This window comes from Schistocerca americana, chromosome 3, assembly GCF_021461395.2.
Source record: "Schistocerca americana isolate TAMUIC-IGC-003095 chromosome 3, iqSchAmer2.1, whole genome shotgun sequence".
Lineage (NCBI taxonomy): Eukaryota > Metazoa > Arthropoda > Insecta > Orthoptera > Acrididae > Schistocerca > Schistocerca americana.
Window position 1 is genome coordinate 108,134,179 of NC_060121.1, and position 18,959 is coordinate 108,153,137.

The 18,959-nt window shown below is 46.6% G+C and overlaps 1 protein-coding gene across 1 annotated transcript in view; it reads right to left on the reverse strand.

Annotated features, from left to right (window-relative positions):
- The window catches only part of LOC124605901 (arylsulfatase B-like), a 105,228-nt gene that overhangs the window by 16,913 nt on the left and 69,356 nt on the right, over nt 1-18,959 (reverse strand). The window contains exon 6 of the mRNA XM_047137847.1: nt 18,666-18,801. Within this exon, the coding sequence (XP_046993803.1) occupies nt 18,666-18,801 (136 nt within the window). The remainder of the gene's footprint in view (nt 1-18,665; nt 18,802-18,959) is intronic.

Sequence of the window (18,959 nt, forward strand, 5' to 3'; positions counted from 1 at the left end):
ATGATATGCCTCACACGTACCATTGCCAACACCATCTCGAAATTTTGTCTGACTTTCGCTAGCAGCTATCAATTTCTCACACTTTCCGGCACACGCTATAACCAAAAGAAGTAGATCTGGTAAATCCTAACACAATACGTACTGTGTCTCTTCCAGTGCGCCGGCCGGAGTGGCCGAGCGGTTCTAGGCGCTACAGTCTGGAACCGCGACCGCTGCGGTCGCAGGTTCGAATCCTGCCTCGGGCATGGATGTGTGTGATGTCCGTAGGTTAGTTAGGTTTAAGTAGTTCTAAGTTCTAGGGGACTGATGACCTCAGCAGTTAAGTCCCATAGTGCTCAGAGCAATTTCAACCATTTTTCTTCCAGTGCGCTAGTGTTGTTTATAACTCCTCTCATGGAATTCATTTCCGTCAAAGGCGCAATACGCCGCTTTTACTCGGTATATCATTTCTTGTTCATGGGACAGGTGTGACATCACAGACCACATCATACCGTTTCGCAAGTGTACCTTGCGCGGCTGGTAGAACGGCACATTGGTTAAGGTGACTAGTTTGTAGTCTGCAGTTAGAGGGATTGGATTCCTGTCTCTATGAATTTTAATTCGTGGTAAGGGTTATTAATTTAGGAGGATAATGAGAATAATTAAGTATTCTTTATTTTAAAGCATTCAGAAGTGTGTAACTGAGGATGGAGGGGACTGAGACGCTCGACTTCACGTCTACATCGCCAGTATTGCTCCACTTTTTCGCTTTGTGTATCATGATTTCAGCGTGGTATTTGCTTTGTGCTTTCGTCATTATTGGCGTCTTGGCTGGCTCTGAGCACTATGGGACTCAACTGCTGAGATCATTAGTCCCCTAGAGCTTAGAACTAGTTAATCCTAACTAACCTAAGGACATCACACACACATCCATGCCCGAGGCAGGATTCGAACCTGCGACCGTAGGTGTCTTGCGGTTCCAGACAGCAGCGCCTTTAACCGCACGGCCACTGCGGCCGGCTATTGGCGTATTGTTTGCATGTATATAAAGAGAACACAACATAATGCTTTTTTCTTGAAGTAAAAAAGTAATACTTTATCTTTGATGCCTTCATCGGCATTGAAGTCATGCTCTTGTGTAAAACAAATTGCATGTTTGCCTGAGATTTTTTTGATCACTGGTTGTAAAATAATTCAACATCAAGAGCCTATTGAACGGCTGAAAAGACTAAAACAGGCAGCTTATTTTTTGTGTATAGCCTGCTCCTCTTTTTCACACTAACAACAACAAAACTCAGTGCCGTGTCCAGTCTCCGTCCTCCTCTACAACTGCATTAACCCGTCGCAGAATAGAATGAATCTGTTATTCTGTGACAACTCTCCCCATGGGTTATGAACAGCTTTGGACAGCGATGGCTTGGTTGTCGGTGCTGGTCTTCTACACCATCTCTGCCCACACGTGTTCTATGGGAGTGTGGTGGGTGCCATGGGAGGCCAGTCCAATAGCTCAAGGTCTCCGTTCATTTGAAACCAATGTTTTACTCAGTTCTCTTTCTGGACAGTAGAACGGTCATGTTGGAGGATTATTCAGCCTACTGAAAACCTCTGAAATTCAGAAGCAAGAATTACGTCCTCCATTATTTCGCAGAAGTAATGATTACGAAACGGACGGTCCAGTTGCCGCAGAACTGCTTAACCATCCCCAAACTATGACAGCAGTTCAGCCACAACTTTGGCTCTGATGGACATATTTGCTGCCGAATCACGCTCCACTTGGTCGATATACCTGGAATGAAGAATTTGGTCCAGTGGAAAACATCTCCTCGGCTGTAAATATAACTTGACTTTCGTACAAAAGCGGTTCCCTTCTGTGCGCCAGTGCGAAATATAATCTGGCTGCCTTACGTTGTTCCTTCAACGTTTCCTTAACCGCTGATTTTCGTCCATACCATCTTTTCACGTTGTGACGTCAACGAAGGGTAGACCTGCCCACCTGTAGCTGGAGGATGGTTTTAATTACTATGTTAGTCCTGAAATGGTTTTCATCACTGCAGTGCCGTATACTATTGTCTTGGTCATTGGTGGTAGTCCGTGATTGTCCAGGGAAACGACGGCGGTTGACATGATCTTCCGCCTCCATCCTCTTCACCCAGAGATGTATCGTAGATTTGACGCATCCTAGGGCACGGCGCTGATGCAGTATCCATCCTCATAAAGCGTAGGAATGCGATCTTTATCAAATTCCTTGAGCTGTGACATTTTGCATGTAAGATCCTACTGACAAGGCAGATGCAAACGAAGTGCCATATGAGGTGGAGAGCACATCCTTCTCCTCTGAAGTCACATTCTTTCCCGATTAGACGGTTATGAAAAAGATTTGACAAATTAGTTCCCTGTAGGTATTTTGCCTCTAAACATTACACGTAGTAATAATAACGCGGCTCTTATATTCTCTTTGTGACGCACAGCATCCTTCCCCTGGTAGTATTAAGTCACCTGTGTTACCCCACACATCACACCACAGAAGTCTGTAACTGCGCTTCATGCAATTGGTACGATAGCGGAGTAGGCAAAGTGATGAGTTTGTAGGCCTACTCCTGTGCTATCGAGTTCGAATACTGCAGCTTCTACAGAACTTAGCTCGTTGTAAACAGAGAATTGTTAGTTTAGCAGGGTAAAGTGAACTGTGACGTCCAACATACAGTGTCGTAAACATTTGTGTATCATTTGTGTATATGGTATCCAGTACTCGTTGGAGGAAGGCAAGAGCAAGCCGTCTCTCGCGGTTTCCCTGTTGTGAACGGATCTCAGCTGGTGGATGAACACAACCTTTGGGGTCTGATGGTAAACTCGTTTTAAACCCATGATATCCGCAGCTACAGGAACGCAACGCAACAGGAACTCTCGGGAAAACTATAATGCAATGCTATCAGACGAAAGAATCGACCTGACCCAGACTGTGCAGACTTTGTTTTAAGCCTTTTTTACCTGGACAAGAAGGAATTGTTATTCGGTAAATTTGTGAATGTTGCTGCTTAAGATGTTTTACGATTCCTGCGCCAACGACAACGTTAAAATAAATTTTCTTAAGAGGACCAGTGGTCTAGGAAAGTCCGGCTTTCGCCGCCGTGCAGTGCGGACGTGTTGCTGTTTCCGCCTGCGAAGCGCACGCGCTCGCTGTTGTTTACATTTCCGCGGCCGTCACTTACGTGTCGCTTACGTGCACTAGAACCATGGCCAACCGTTTTAGAAAATCCACTTTACGATTCACCTTCTGCAACGACTACGCACGACCAAAGGCCTTGGAAGTGGAACGCTTCCTACGCGACGTTGATAAGATCCCAGCTTCCGATATCTTGGGCATCCATTTGTCCATATTAAGCAGTACGGTGTACGTCAAAGTCGTCAATGACGCGGTATGTGAACGAATACTTCGTGACACCAACCATGGCTTACGCTTTGCCACACCGACGGCAATGTCGGAGCGGTCACCGTCGACCATGCCGGCTTAGGAATGCGCACCATACGAGTTTTCGAACTCCCGTTCGAGCTCCCGGCGGAAGACGTTATCGCGGCTTTCCGCCCATATGGCACTGTACATGGCCACACTGCCGAACGCTGGGCGCAATTCCAAACGTACCCCGTTCTTAACGGTGTACGGCAGATCACCATCGATCTCCATCGCCACGTGCCATCTTACCTGCAAATTAGCGGGTGCCGCGCGGTTGTCATATACGACGGCCAACCCAAGACCTGTTCCGGGTGCGGCAAAGAAGGCCACCTCAGATCTGAGTGTCTTCCGCGACGAATCACCCAACTGCCAGCCGCTACCGTGACACCTCCGGCTCCGACGACGGTTTTACCGGTCACCTACGCATCGGCGCTCTCTTCCCCTCCCACCGGCCGCCGCCCGTCGGCCCACGTACCGGTGACCCTTCCAGCTGCTACGGATACCGCCGGGGCCGGCACGTCGCGCTCGAAGCCTGACGCTACTCCGGCGCCACTACCAACAGCGACGACTTCCGACCCCCACCCGCACGACCATATGGACGCCCCGTCAATTGACGTTCCCGCGACGGCCTTCCTCTCGGAGCGACGCGACTCTCTTCCGTCTTCCGACACGGAGGGACGAACCCGCAAACAACGTTCACCTAAGAGGCGCAAGAGGCGGCGCCATACGATCTCGGAACGAGACGGATCACCTCCCCCTGATGCTGCAGATGCCGTCCGACCCGACGAGGCCTCGGAGAACCTACACGACGACACGAATGACGACAACATAACGCCGACTGTGGCTGTGTCGATGCCTACTCTACTGGCTCGCACAGGTGCTCCTGAACCAATGGACTCCACCGCTGCGACTGCCGCCGAGACGTCCTCCGCCCCTACGACCGACGTGGAACATACGACCATCACCACGACAGCGCCTTCAATGGTGTGGAATGAGGACGTCGATGAGGACCCGGACCATACTTTGGGGACAGAGTTACCCCAGATGGAAGCATCGTTACGCCGCTGATAACGCCGTCAGGTGGCGTACGGCACGACTCGCCGTTGCCTCGCCCCTCATCGTTCTCCGCCGGTGGAGTTCCCCTCCACGGCGGGGTACGGCTCCAAACCTACCGAATAGCAACGATCAACACTAACACCATTAGCTCACCGGTGAAACTTCAACTGCTGCGAGAGATGATAGGGCGTCAGACGTCGATATCGCACTACTACAGGAAGTACACTTGGCCACACTTCTAGACGTCGCGGGATATAACACTTATCCTTCTCCTGGTGACCACCTGGGACGCGGCGTAGCTATGTACGCCAGAGAAGGCATTCCAGTGACCGATCTCACGTACCTTCCATCTGCCAGAGGCATGGCCGTCACCGTCATGGGGACGCGTATCGTCAACATTTACGCTCGGTCAGGCTCCACCCGCAGACGCGACAGGGCCCTCTTCTATTCAGAAGAAATCGCTCCTTTGTTTCTTGGACGCTGCGACCATTACTTGCTTGGGGGTGATTTTAATTGTGTCTTGCACCCTAAAGATCAAGTGCCCCACTACAACACCTGTCAAGAACTGCGTCTTGTCGTCCGAGATCTGTTGCTCCGCGACACTTGGGAAGTTCAGCACGGCGACGCACCTGGACATACTTACCAGACGAGTCACTCCGCGAGCCGCCTTGATAGAATTTACGTCTCTCGGGAACCCACACCTGCAGTCCAAGGTGCGAAACTTTGGTCACTGGCCTTTTCGGACCACTGCTCCTACATCTGCAACATTCTCTTCCCCAAGCAAGTGGTCTGGCGTAGTCGTGCACCGTGGAAGCTAAGCACCACCCATCTTAATGATCCCGAATGTCTTCAACGTGTTACCGAGACATGGGCCACCTGTGAACGTCGCTTACCTACATACTGCACGACGTTGACCTGGTGGCTGGAATGTGCCAAACCTGCCATTCGACGTACTTTGATTCAGTATGGAAAGGAAGTAGCTGCGTGGCGCCGGCACACTACCGACTATTTCTACGCCGTTCTCCGCGACCTGGACGCCCAACCGCCCACCCCCGACACCCAGAGGGAACGCAGCAGGATTAAGGCGCAAATTGTAACGTTGACACGCCGTAGACTGCAGGGGGCTATGGTGCGAACCCGATGTCAAGATTCGGCGGAACAAGAACATCCCACCATGCATCATATCGCCTCCGATAGGAAACATCGACGACAACAACTCATCACCGAGATCAACACCTGTCACGGCCAGCACGTCACTTGCCAGGCCGAAATCGTCGGTGCCTTTGTCGACCACTACCGCACAATGTACCAGGAGGAGACCACCAACAACCACGCTGAGGAGTCTGTGTTACCACACGTAACTCGCACCCTCCCAATGACGAAGCGGACGAGATGATGGAGCCAATTACGCGTGACGAAGTCCACGATGCCATCAAAACCGGCGCTCTGAATAAGTCACCTGGTGTCGACGGATTGCCGATAGAATTTTATCGCGCTTTCCTCACACTAATGGCGTCACGGTGGACAATGATGTTCCACGAACTGCTGACGATGGGGAACGCCGTACCGCCGTCCTTCGTCACGGGACTTATTATACCCATCCACAAACCGACACCAGGCGTGACGACTGCACATTACCGTCCCCTGACCTTGCTAAACGCAGACTATAAAATTTTTACACGCCTACTGGCAACGCGATGCCGCAAGGTCCTGCCTAGCATTCTATCCCCGGAACAGACAACTCCGGGCGGCTCAGTTAATATACAAACGGCCACAGGAGAATGTCGCGATTTAATTGCACTGGCAGGGGCGTGCAAACGCCGCGCCGCAGTGGTTGCCATTGATTTTGACAGCGCATTCGACAAATTGCGGCATCTTTTTCTGTTCTCAGTGATGAACCGCATGGGTTTTCCACCAGCCTTCATCGACGTGATCCGGCGCCTGTACGGCACCGCCGAATCTCTGATTCAGGTTAACGGCCGTGTGGCGGGACCAGTGGCGATCCGGCGTTCCGTACGGCAAGGCTGCCCACTTTCGACCCTACTGTATGCCATAAGCCTGGAGCCACTCATCGGGAGTCTGACGAGACACCTTTCTGGTCTCACTTTGCGACAGCACAGTTTTCGATGTCGTGCGTATGCGGACGACCTCCTCCTCTTGATCCGCTCACGGAGTGAAACACACACGGTACTTGATTTGATATCAACGTACGGCACTGCAGCGGGCAGTACCATGAATGTGGCTAAATCCGCGGCGATGCCCATTGGACGCGGCCTCTCACACGACGACTTAGCCCCTCTCCCGTGTGTACAAAAACTGCGATACCTTGGTATCATTTTCACCTCCACCGTACGCCGCTCCACTGCCATCAATTTTCGGCGTGCACTGCAAACTATCCGCACGACGGTGAGACAAAATCTTCTCCGACGACTCGATTCTTTACAACGTGTCCAATACCTCAATCAACATGTGACGTCCAGGATGGTCCACATCGCACAGGTCCTTCCGCTGCCATCAACAATTGGACGCAGCCTCCAGGCTGCCTTCGGATACTTCCTTACGGCCGGTAGGCTCTTTAAGGTCCGCTACGACACGCTCACCCTTCCCACGCGAGCGGGAGGCCTCGGCCTTGTCAACGTGCGACTCCGAGCGGCGTCCTTGTACATGTCCACCATGCACAAGCAGTGGCACGGGGGCACCTCCCTTACGCGCAGCTTGCTGGAAATTCTTGTACCCGCAACCATAACACCACCAGTACCAGTAGGACACATCAAGCACCATCTGGCGCACATTTCTGATTTCATCGTCGACTTCACTTACACTCACACACACTTACCGACCACGCGTTCTCCTCAGCCTAAAGATTTTTACACCCAACTGCTTCGTTCCATATCCAGCAACAATATTGAAGTGCGACATCCGTCCACGGTTTGGCGTCATATCCACCAGCCTTTTCTTCCCTCCCACGTCCGGGCAACATGGTACCACGTCGCAAATGAAAAATTCGCCACAAGTCATCGCCTTCACGCCATCGGCCTACTGGACTCTCCACTTTGTTCCATTTGCCACCTCGTGGATGACGATGTCCATCAACTGACTTGTGCTGCCACCAGTGACGTCTGGAAACTAGCCCGACAGTTCGTTGCCTGTTACCTCCGTATTCCGCCGGACTCGATTGACCCATGGACTTTTATCCATCCCGAGAATACTTATTTCCCCGCCGCCAAAAATCATGCGATTGTATGGGTCAAGGGATGAACAATCACCTACATGTATACTGATAGCGACAAATCACGCCTTGATTTCTGGCAGTACTTACAAACCGCCCACAGTCAAGTCGAACACCGACCGCGCTACCGCGCCTTCTTCGCCAATTACCTACATGCGATCTTTACGTCACCCCCGCTCAGTTGGATGGTGCCCCACGCCGACAACACTCCCGCCCCCCCTGCCGACATCTGAGACTCCCCGCGCTACTTTATATATTCTAACCCACAGTGGAGTAGGCGCATGGACACGCGCCTCCTTTCGTTTATGCACTATACCAGAACACATTGGTTTTTCCCTCACTCCACTGTATATTGTTTCACACCTCTTGCTTACATCAGGATCATTATTCTTTTTTTCCTACACCTTGTTCTTAAAAACAAAAAAAATTGCTCGCCTGGCACGAGTATAATGTCTTGTGTTATTTTCGCCGGAAGGATGGCATTTCTGTTGTATTTAAGTTTGTACCAATAAAGATCTTTTGTTAATTTATCCTGTTCCTGCTAAAAAAAAAATCTTAATAATAAAATAAAAATAAATGTAGAAGCTACTTTGAGGGAGTGATTCAGGGACGGGAGGGGGGAGACATCGCGGCCGGGCCTCGGGTTCCGACCCCTGCCCGCCTTGTCTCCACCTACTCATAACTGAACACTCTTTAACGAAAAAAAAGGGGTAGCGTCTTAAAAAAAAAAAAAAGGAGGGTAGCGTCTTAGATTCATAATCAAAACGTCTTCGGTCCCGGGATCGATCCCCCCCACTGCCTAAATTTTGATAAATAATCAGCATTGGCGGCCGAAGACAACAGCCGGCGCGGTATCTCAGCGTCTTAAGTCAGAGGGTTAGCAGCCCCCTGTAACAAAATAACTGAGTTAATCGATCAACAACGAACTTAAACCGGATGTCGTACGACGTCCGCCCCGAGCAGACGCAACGAACGAAAAAAAAAAAAAAAAAAAAAGACTTCCGGCATTAGAAGTCAGCCTCATTCTGCCAACGGCCTTGTCAAAGAGGGCGGAGGAGCGGATACAGGTTCAGGGCACTCTCTTATCCTACGGGTGGGAAATTGCCCCTAAAGGCGGAAGAATCAGCAATGATCAACGACATGAGGATGCAGAAGGCAATGGAAACCACTGCATTAAAGACACGTAACGTGTATCCACAGGACATGTGGCCTGTAATCGAAGAAGTGTCATGATGATCTCTCCATTGGCAAAAGATTCCGGAATAGTCCCCCATTCGGATCTCCGGAAGGGGACTGCCAAGAGGGAGGTTACCATGAGAAAAAGATTGAATAATCTACCAAATGATAACGTTCTACGAGTCGGGGCGTGGAATGTCAGAAGCTTGAACGTGGTAGGGAAACTAGAAAATCTGAAAAGGGAAATGCAAAGGCTCAATCTAGATGTAGTAGGGGTCAGTGAAGTGAAGTGGAAGGATGACAAGGATTTCTGGTCAGATGAGTATCGGGTAATATCAACAGCAGCAGAAAATGGTATAACAGGTGTAGGATTCGTTATGAATAGGAAGGTAGGACAGAGGGTGTGTTACTGTGAATAGTTCCGTGACCGGGTTGTTCTAATCAGAATCGACAGCAGACCAACACCGACAACGATAGTTCAGGTACACATGCCACCGTCGCAAGCTGAAGATGAACAGATAGAGAAAGTGTATGAGGATATTGAAAGGGTAATTCAGTATGCAAAGCGGGACGAAAATCTAATAGACATGGGCGACTGGAATGCAGTTGTAGGGGAAGGAATAGAAGAAAAGGTTACAGGGGAATATCGGCTTGGGACAAGGAATGAAAGAGGAGAAAGACTAATTGAGTTCTGTAACAAGTTTCAGCTAGTAATAGCGAATACCCTGTTCAAGAATCACAAGAGGGGGAGGTATACATGGAAAAGGCCAGGAGATACGGGAAGATTTCAATTAGATTACATCATGGTCAGACAGAGATTCCGAAATCAGATACTGGATTGTAAAGCGTACCCAGGAGCATATATAGACACAGATCACAATATGCTAGTGATGAAGAGTAGGCTGAAGTTCAAGACATTAGTCAGGAAGAATCAATCCGCAAAGAAGTGGGATACGGAAGTACTAAGGAATGACGAGATACGTTTGAATTTCTCTGACGCTACAGATACAGCAATAAGGAATAGCGCACTAGGCAGTACAGTTGAAGAGGAATGGACATCTCTAAGAAAGGCCATCACAGAAGTTGGGAAGGAAAACATAGGTACAAAGAAGGTAGCTGCGAAGAAACCATGGGTAACAAAAGAAATACTTCAGTTGATTGATGAAAGGAGGAAGTACAAACATGTTCCGGGAAAATCAGAAATACAGAAATACAAGTCGCTGAAGGAATGAAATAAATAGGGAGTGCAGGGAAGCTAAGACGAAATGGCTGCAGGAAAAATGTGAAGACATCGAAAAAGATAAGATTGTCGGAAGGTCAGAATCAGCATACAGGAAAGTCAAAACAACCTTTGGTGACATTAAAAGCAACGGCGGTAACATTAAGGTGCAACATTAACAGTGCAACGGGACTTCCACTGTCAAATGCAGAGGAGAGAGCAGATAGTTGGAAAGAATACATTGATAGCCTCTATGAGGGTGAAGATTTGTCTGATGTGATAGAAGAAGAAACAGTAATCGATTTAGAAGAGATAGGGGATCCAGTATTAGAATCGGATTTTAAAAGAGCTTTGGAGGACTGACGGTCAAATAAGGCAGAAGGGATAGATAACATTCCATCAGAATTTCTAAAATCATTGGGGGAGGTGGCAACAATACGATTATTCACGTTGGTGTGTAGAATATATGAGTCTGGCGATATACCATCTGACTTTCGGAAAAGCATCATCCACACAATTCCGAAGTCGGCAAGAGCTGACAAGTGCGAGAATTATCGCACAATCAGCTTAACAGCTCATGCATCGAAGCTGTTTACAAGAATAATATACAGAAGAATGGAAAAGAAAATTGAGAATGCGCTAGGTGACGATCAGTTTGGCTTTAGGAAAAGTAAAGGGACGAGGGAGGCAATTCTGACGTTACGGCTAATAATGGAAGCAAGGCTAAAGAAAAATCAAGACACTTTCATAGGATTTGTCGACCTGGAAAAAGCGTTCGACAATATAAAATGGTGCAAGCTGTTCGAGATTCTGAAAAAAGTAGGGGTAAGCGATAGGGAGAGACGGGTCATATACAATATGTACAACAACCAAGAGGGAATAATAAGAGTGCACGATCAAGAACGAAGTGCTCGTATTAAGAAGGGTGTATGACAAGGCTGTAGCCTTTCGCCCCTACTCTTCAATCTGTACATCGAGGAAGCAATGATGGAAATAAAAGAAAGGTTCAGGAGTGGAATTAAAACACAAGGTGAAAGGATATCAATGATACGATTCGATGATGACATTGCTATCCTGAGTGAAAGTGAAGAAGAATTAAATGATCTGCTGAACGGAATGAACAGTCTAATCAGTACACAGTATGGTTTGAGAGTAAATCGGAGAAAGACGAAGGTAATGAGAAGTAGCAGAAATGAGAACAGCGAGAAACTTAACATCAGGATTGATGGTCACGAAGTCAATGAAGTTAAGGAATTCTGCTATCTAGGCAGTAAAATAACCAATGACGGACGGAGCAAGGAGGACATCAAAAGCAGACTCGCTATGGCAAAAAAGGCATTTCTGCCCAAGAGAAGTCTACTAATATCAAATACCGGCCTTAATTTGTGGAAGAAATTTCAGAGGATGTACGTCTGGAGTACAGTAGTGAAACATGGACTGTGGGAAAACCAGAACAGAAGAGAATCGAAACATTCGAGATGTGGTGCTATAGACGAATGTTGAAAATTAGGTGGACTGATAAGGTAAGGAATGAAGATGTTCTACGCAGAATCGGAGAGGAAAGGAATATGAGGATAACACTGCTAAGGAGAAGGGACAGGATGATAGGACACCTGCTAAGACATGAGGGAATGACTTCCATGGTACTAGAGGGAGCTGTAGAGGGCAAAAACTGTAGAGGAAGACAGAGATTGGGATACGTGAAGAAAATAATTGAGGACGTAGGTTGCAAGTGTTACTCTGAGATGAAGAGGTTAGCAGAGGAAAGGAATTCGTGGCGGGCCGCAGCAAACCAGTCAGTAGACTGATGAAAAAAAAAAAAAAAAAAAAAACACAGAGAGGACTGAATAGCGGTTTGTGTAGTGATTATTGACCGCACTTTTGTTGCATTTCGCTCCTTAGAAGCGAAAAAGCTTATTGACGAAAATACTAATCTCCCAGAAGGAAAGAAGGAACGAACTGAAAACTCCCATGTTGGGAGGTCATGTGACTTTTGCTTCAGTGATTATGAAATCGTGTTGGCAGTAAGAGCACACTGTTCGTGTCAGTGTGACGTTACAGTACATGGGGCCCGAAATTATGCGCAGCTAGTTTAGGTCAGAAATATGCAGAACTGGAAATCATGGCACTATTCAATTCAGCAGTTCGTATGCATTTTTGCTCATGTAATTACTATTGCAGAAAATAGAACCGAATAAGTCAGTTGGGTATTTTCCGGTTATCAGTTACTTGTAACTGGTGTTCCACAGAGTTAGAAGTTCTGATTGCCAGCTAAGTGTAAGGCATCGTACGTGAGTTTCGTGAAGTTGGAATATTGTTCTATATTGCTGTAGGGGATACTACACTTCGAGTAATCCCGCGAAAAAGTAAACTTGAACAACGCAGAACGAATTTATTGCAACGGAAAGCAGCTGATCTTCTGCAATTTTTTCTTCCTTGTTCTACTTGAAATAGGTGACGTCGACTAAATCATCTGAAGAGAACGACTGTAACATTTCACAGAATACATTAACGTCCTCTGGCTTTGAAAGTGATGTTTACCGTCAGTTTTACCATTTTGCATGCGTCTTTGCTAAGTGCAGGTAAATGAAGTAATGCAACTCAATTTCAGTTATGAAATAACATATTAATCAGTTGATTTAGTTTTAATATAATCTACAAATAATTAAAAGAAGTGCCCGATATTAACTTGAAAAGTATTCCCTAGACATGGAAAGAACTAAATAAGTGCGTATTGCGGATCATTTGCCACAGAACGCCGCAACTATTAGCTGCGGATACATACTTACCTGTTTTTCGACAACTGCCTCTAAAATTACCAAGGATCATTAAATGCGTCCTCCAAGCACGCAGCAGAATGCAAAGGTAATAGCGATGATGGTAGTAATAATCTAAATAGTTCTTAACTTAATACTCTAGGATGGTATTTATGGATCTAAGAAATATCTTGGAATAGTGAAAATTCCTAAATGGCTTCAAACCGTGGCTGTGATGGCTAAAAGCTTCTTTACATCCTGCTGGCATGAGAGTAGCATAATCTCCATTCCAGAACGTTGCTGATAAATGTCTAGTTAAGGGAGAACTGAATTTTTTCACCGTGTCTAATTTGTAACGTAAGCGCGTCATACGTTAGTCATGAACGTAGCATATATGGGATTCGGTGGGTGCTGGATTGACTGAAATATCTTAGTGACGAGGTATGGGTTTGATTCCCACTTCCAGTTTGTATTTTCAACGGACAGGAACCAATCTCATTCACCGCGAAAAATACTAAGTGTAGAACGTCAGGTTGTATTTCAGTTCAGTATCCGCATTTTAAATATCATATTCGTCCTTTACCAACAGGAGTACAGCCAGCTTAGGTTGCGCCACAGCAGAGGCGGAAGTCGCGGCATACAGAGAGACTGTCGCCAGTGAGCTTCCTTACACTAGACACATTATTTTATTTAATGAGTCAATGTCATTTAGGGTCACAGGGATCTTATTTTGTTTGAACTTGAGTCGTTGACAAATTAGGTGCTGCGCTAGGATACGAATTCGGACCTCTTCTTTCGCGGTATCTGACCCTCACTTCACGATTTAGTTCTATCATTTCGCCGTTTTCCCCAGGACTGCAAACTCCTCTACGTCTCCACGAAAGGCACATATTTGGGTTCGAAACGTAATCCAGCGCAAAAATATCCATGACTTCATTTCAAGACCTAACATATATACATGGCTTCATTTTAAGCCCTGACGTAAGCCCTACTAGAGATAAATAATTTTCATTTCTAATGCATCTTTATCTGTCGTCAACATTAACAATACGTTTCGTCATTTCTAGTTAAACACCCACTACAGGTGAGCAAACACTGGATGATAATTAAAGGTGATAGCTCCCAGGTTCGATACTTGGTCACGCAAAAAAGAAAAAAAAATTCATGTTCATTACAAATTCAAAGACGTCTCTGCTCGTGAAAAATTCGATATTTATTATATGAGTTTAATTAATTAATAATCTGATTAGGTGCTGGGTTGAAGTCTGCCTCAAAATATTGTATATCATGGAACTTCGTTTTAAACATGTGCAAACTTGCGATTGCAGCCTTTCTCCGCGTATTCCACTGATGAATTCTTCTCGGGTTATCAGCCGAGTGGTGGCGTCGCCTTGTCGCAACGTTTCGATGAGTTTCGTACACATTATCTTCGCCAGAAGACGATGGGTACGAAACTCATCGAAACGTTGCGACAAGACGACGCCACCACTCGGCTGATAACTCGAGAAGAATTCACCAAGTGCAAACTTCGTTACTTGAAATTATATAAAACGTTTTTCATGGTTAGTTAACAGGGCGATAAGGGTGTTGACAGGATTCCAAGGGCAACGCCAAAATTTTCAAGTTTAGATTTGTTAACTGATACTGGTGGAAACTTCGATATTTCACGACTTTTTACGCCCATTCACCGGTGACGAACGTATCTGTGATCTCCGTCAGGCACGAAAGCTTTGCTTAGTTCCAATGACTATAGGTGCTTGGTTTCAATCCACATCGAAAACAAAATATCACGATGTCCTTTAAAGTTAAAAAATATGAACAAATAATTTCTCAGTCATGAGTACAGAGCAGTTGTTGGTGATAGAATGTTAATTTTGAAGCTTTCTTAGAGCTGTTAATCAGGCTGCCTCTAACTGATAGTTCAACTTCGAGTTTATGACCAATCAGACTTATCAGGAACGACGTTACACACGTGTGGGAATACCTTTTTAAGAGCGTAAATACTTTGAACTGTGAAAGAACTTGCGAATTTCGGATAGTGTCTCAAAATCTCTTGTTCACGAAAATAGCCAGTTGATACTACAAATTGCTGGAAGGACTTATGTGACAGAGTTAGCTAACTTAAATTACATTAAGTACTGTCTCAGCTCTAATGACACGTTTTCTAGTATTTGCAATGTTGCTGAGTTGATTTACATCTGGACTGATTACCTTAAAGAAGAGTGTGGTATCCATTATGTATACTCAAACGACTGGACTGTGAAGAGATTAGAGGACTTGCAGTACACTTATGTTACGTGGGCTACGTGCAAATCAGGCTAAACGCAATTTAGGTCGTTCGGATACCTTTTCGTACGGTAGTACATATGACTCAATGGCCATATTGACGTCAACTCTTGATTCTGTGAAAGAAAGCGCTTCATTCACATATCATCTCATTGTGTGACGCACCCACCAGAATGATGTTGCCGCAGTGTTAGAATAGTCTTTGCGTGTAGTAGTGGGACGGATTCTACGCTAGAAACCAAGACATATACGAGGTCACTTCTGGTATATTGTATACATGATACACAAATTGTGCCATCGAAGCCTGTAGACAGGACACAGGGGGCAATGGTTCTGGGTACAGAGGCTGGCACTAGAAGTTCCACTGCTGCCTGAACGACAGCAGCGACCACCTCCCTCCTCCCCCCCCCCCCCTTCTCCTCCTCCCACATACACGCGGGGTGAACTAGAGCTGCGCCCCGTGAGCTGAGGCGCCACTGGCGTCTCAGCACAGATCTCTTGTTCAAGACGACGCCCAACCTCAGCTCTCCCCAGCTAGCAGCAGCCCAGCATCGTCGTGTTAGGAGCTGCAACTTTCCCTGCAAGTGTAAAGCGAGAGAATTGGTCTCAGTTCTGTGGATTGCAAGCCCGGTGTGAACCGTCTAGGTGTTAGTCCTGCGGTCGCCCAATGACTGGTAAAAGGATTTTGAGCAGGATTCGTTGTACTAAGATACAGGGTGTTTCAAAAATGACCGGTATACTTGAAACGGCAATAAAAACTAAACGAGCAGCGATAGAAATACACCGTTTGTTGCAATATGCTTGGGACAACAGTACATTTTCAGGCAGACAAACTTTCGAAATTACAGTAGTTACAATTTTCAACAACAGATGGCGCTGCGGCCTGGGAAACTCTATAGTACGATATTTTCCACATATCCACCATGCGTAGCAATAATAGGGCGTAGTCTCTGAATGAAATTACCCGAAACCTTTGACAACGTGTCTGGCGGAATGGCTTCACATGCAGATGAGATGTACTGCTTCAGCTGTTCAATTGTTTCTGGATTCTGGCGGTACACCTGGTCTTTCAAGTGTCCCCACAGAAAGAAGTCACAGGGGTTCATGTCTGGCGAATAGGGAGGCCAATCCACGCCGCCTCCTGTATGTTTCGGATAGCCCAAAGCAATCACACGATCATCGAAATATTCATTCAGGAAATTAAAGACGTCGGCCGTGCGATGTGGCCGGGCACCATCTTGCATAAACCACGAGGTGTTCGCAGTGTCGTCTAAGGCAGTTTGTACCGCCATAAATTCACGAAGAATGTCCAGATAGCGTGATGCAGTAATCGTTTCGGATCTGAAAAATGGGCCAATGATTCCTTTGGAAGAAATGGCGGCCCAGACCAGTACTTTTTGAGGATGCAGGGACGATGGGACTGCAACATGGGGCTTTTCGGTTCCCCATATGCGCCAGTTCTGTTTATTGACGAAGCCGTCCAGGTAAAAATAAGCTTCGTCAGTAAACCAAATGCTGCCCATATCGCCGTCATCAATCCTGTGCACTATATCGCTAGCAAATGTCTCTCGTGCAGCAATGGTAGCGGCGCTGAGGGGTTGCCGCATTTGAATTTTGTATGGATAGAGGTGTAAACTCTGGCGCATGAGACGATACGTGGACGTTGGCGTCATTTGGACCGCAGCTGCAACACGGCGAACGGAAGCCCGAGGCCGCTGTTGGATCACCTGCTGCACTAGCTGCGCGTTGCCCTCTGTGGTTGCCGTACGCGGTCGCCCTACCTTTACAGCACGTTCATCCGTCACGTTCCCAGTCCGTTGAAATTTTTCAAACAGATCCTTTATTGTATCGCTTTTCGGTCCTTTGGTTACATTAAACCTCCGTTGAAAACTTCGTCTTGTTGCAACAACACTGTGTTCTAGGCGATGGAATTCCAACACCAGACAAATCCTCTGTTCTAAGAAATAAACCATGTTGTCTACAGCACACTTGCACGTTGTGAACAGCACACGCTTACAGCAGAAAGACGACGTACAGAATGGCGCACCCACAGACTGCGTTGTCTTCTATATCTTTCACATCACTTGCAGCGCCATCTGTTGCTGAAAATTGTAACTACTGTAATTTCGAAAGTTTGTCCGCCTGAAAATGTACTGTTGTCCCAAGCATATTGCAACAAACGGTGTATTTCTATCGTTGCTCGTTTAGTTTTTATTGCCGTTTCAAATATACCGGTCATTTTTGAAACACCCCGTATATTACAATACTTCTCACAGTGATCGTGTTCTCCCATTGTTGTCAGCTCAGTGACGCCTGTGTTGTCGACTTGGCTTCTTTCTTTCACCTGCAGTGCTATCTCTGTTTTGTTCTCTCTTCGTTTTTTATGGTGGGAAGTTTAACGGAACAACGTACAGCTGCCAAATTTTGTTTTCTACTCGATAAAAATGCTGCTGAAACTGTTTTAATGTTGAAAACGTCTTACCAAGATGACGCAATGGGAAAAACTCAATGTTCGAACGGTTTGTTCGATTTAAAAATGGCGGCGCCATTCTGGACGTCTATCAACTGCCCCAGTCGGCAAAGAAAATATTATGTTCGAGAGTTTGTGCTCAGTCGACAGACAACTGATCAGCTTTCGTAGATCAGTGGGTTATCCTGGATCAGCGACCAGGGAACTTTAACGGAAGATTTAGACAGACAGGAGATTGGTTCTTTCACCATTACAACCATCTGAACACACAGCCATCCCTCTTAGACAGTATTTGGCTAAAAACAGCATGGTTTCGCTGTCCCATGCACATTTCTCGCCTGTCTTTGCTCCATGCGACTTTTTCCTATTTGCACTCATGAAAAGGGACATAAAAGTACACAGAGACGAGAACAAAGATGAAGAAGAAACCGAGTGAGGAGCCATCAGTCATACATAAATATGACAATATAAAAAGTGTTTCGAACAGTGGAAGCACCGCTGGGACAAATGAGTTAGTTTAATGGAGAGTATTTTGCAGGGGATAAGGTTGTTTTATAAAAACTAATTCCATTTTTTTGGTACCCCACAGAGGTGTAAGTCAGATGTTAAACTAATTAGCTGAGTCAGGCAAATTGTGTTTCAGAGCTGTTAAACAAACACATAACTTGACGGAATTTCCATACAGTGTAAGATTTTAGCTGTTCTCTAGTTGCCCAGCCATCGACTTGTTATTCTTCAAAAAAAAAAAAAAAAAAAGGAATGGTTCAAATGGCTCTGAGCACTATAGGGCTTAACATCTGAGGTCATCAGTCCCCTAGAACTACTTAAACCTAACTAACCTAAGGACATCACACACATCCATGTCCGAGGCAGGATTCGAACCTGCGACCGTAGTGGTCGTGCGGTTCCAGACTGTAGCGCCTAGAACCCCTCGGCCACCCCAGCCGGCTGTTATTCTTCCCTCGGTCGTTATCTTCACTAGCAATGTTGTTGGTTCCCCGATATCTTCTTACACCCCGTACTCGCTGCTAGCTGTCACGTACCTGCAGCGGCGTACATGGTGGGCAGCCAGTCGGTGACGTGCATCAGCTGGTTGGACACCCTGGGCGTGTTCTGCAGCAGCGGGCTCCAAACTGCGGCCACGCCCCGCACGCCACCCTCCCAGAGGGTTCCCTTCATCTGGAACACATAATCTCCTTCGTACTGGTGTCTGGGAGCTGTATTCGACAGTAACGGAAGTAGTGTCATCGACGTACCTTGAAACTTGAAATATTACTGGCACTACAGAGAGCTGTCAGCTAGTTTCACAGCAGTGTCTGTGTGGTTGACGATTAGTA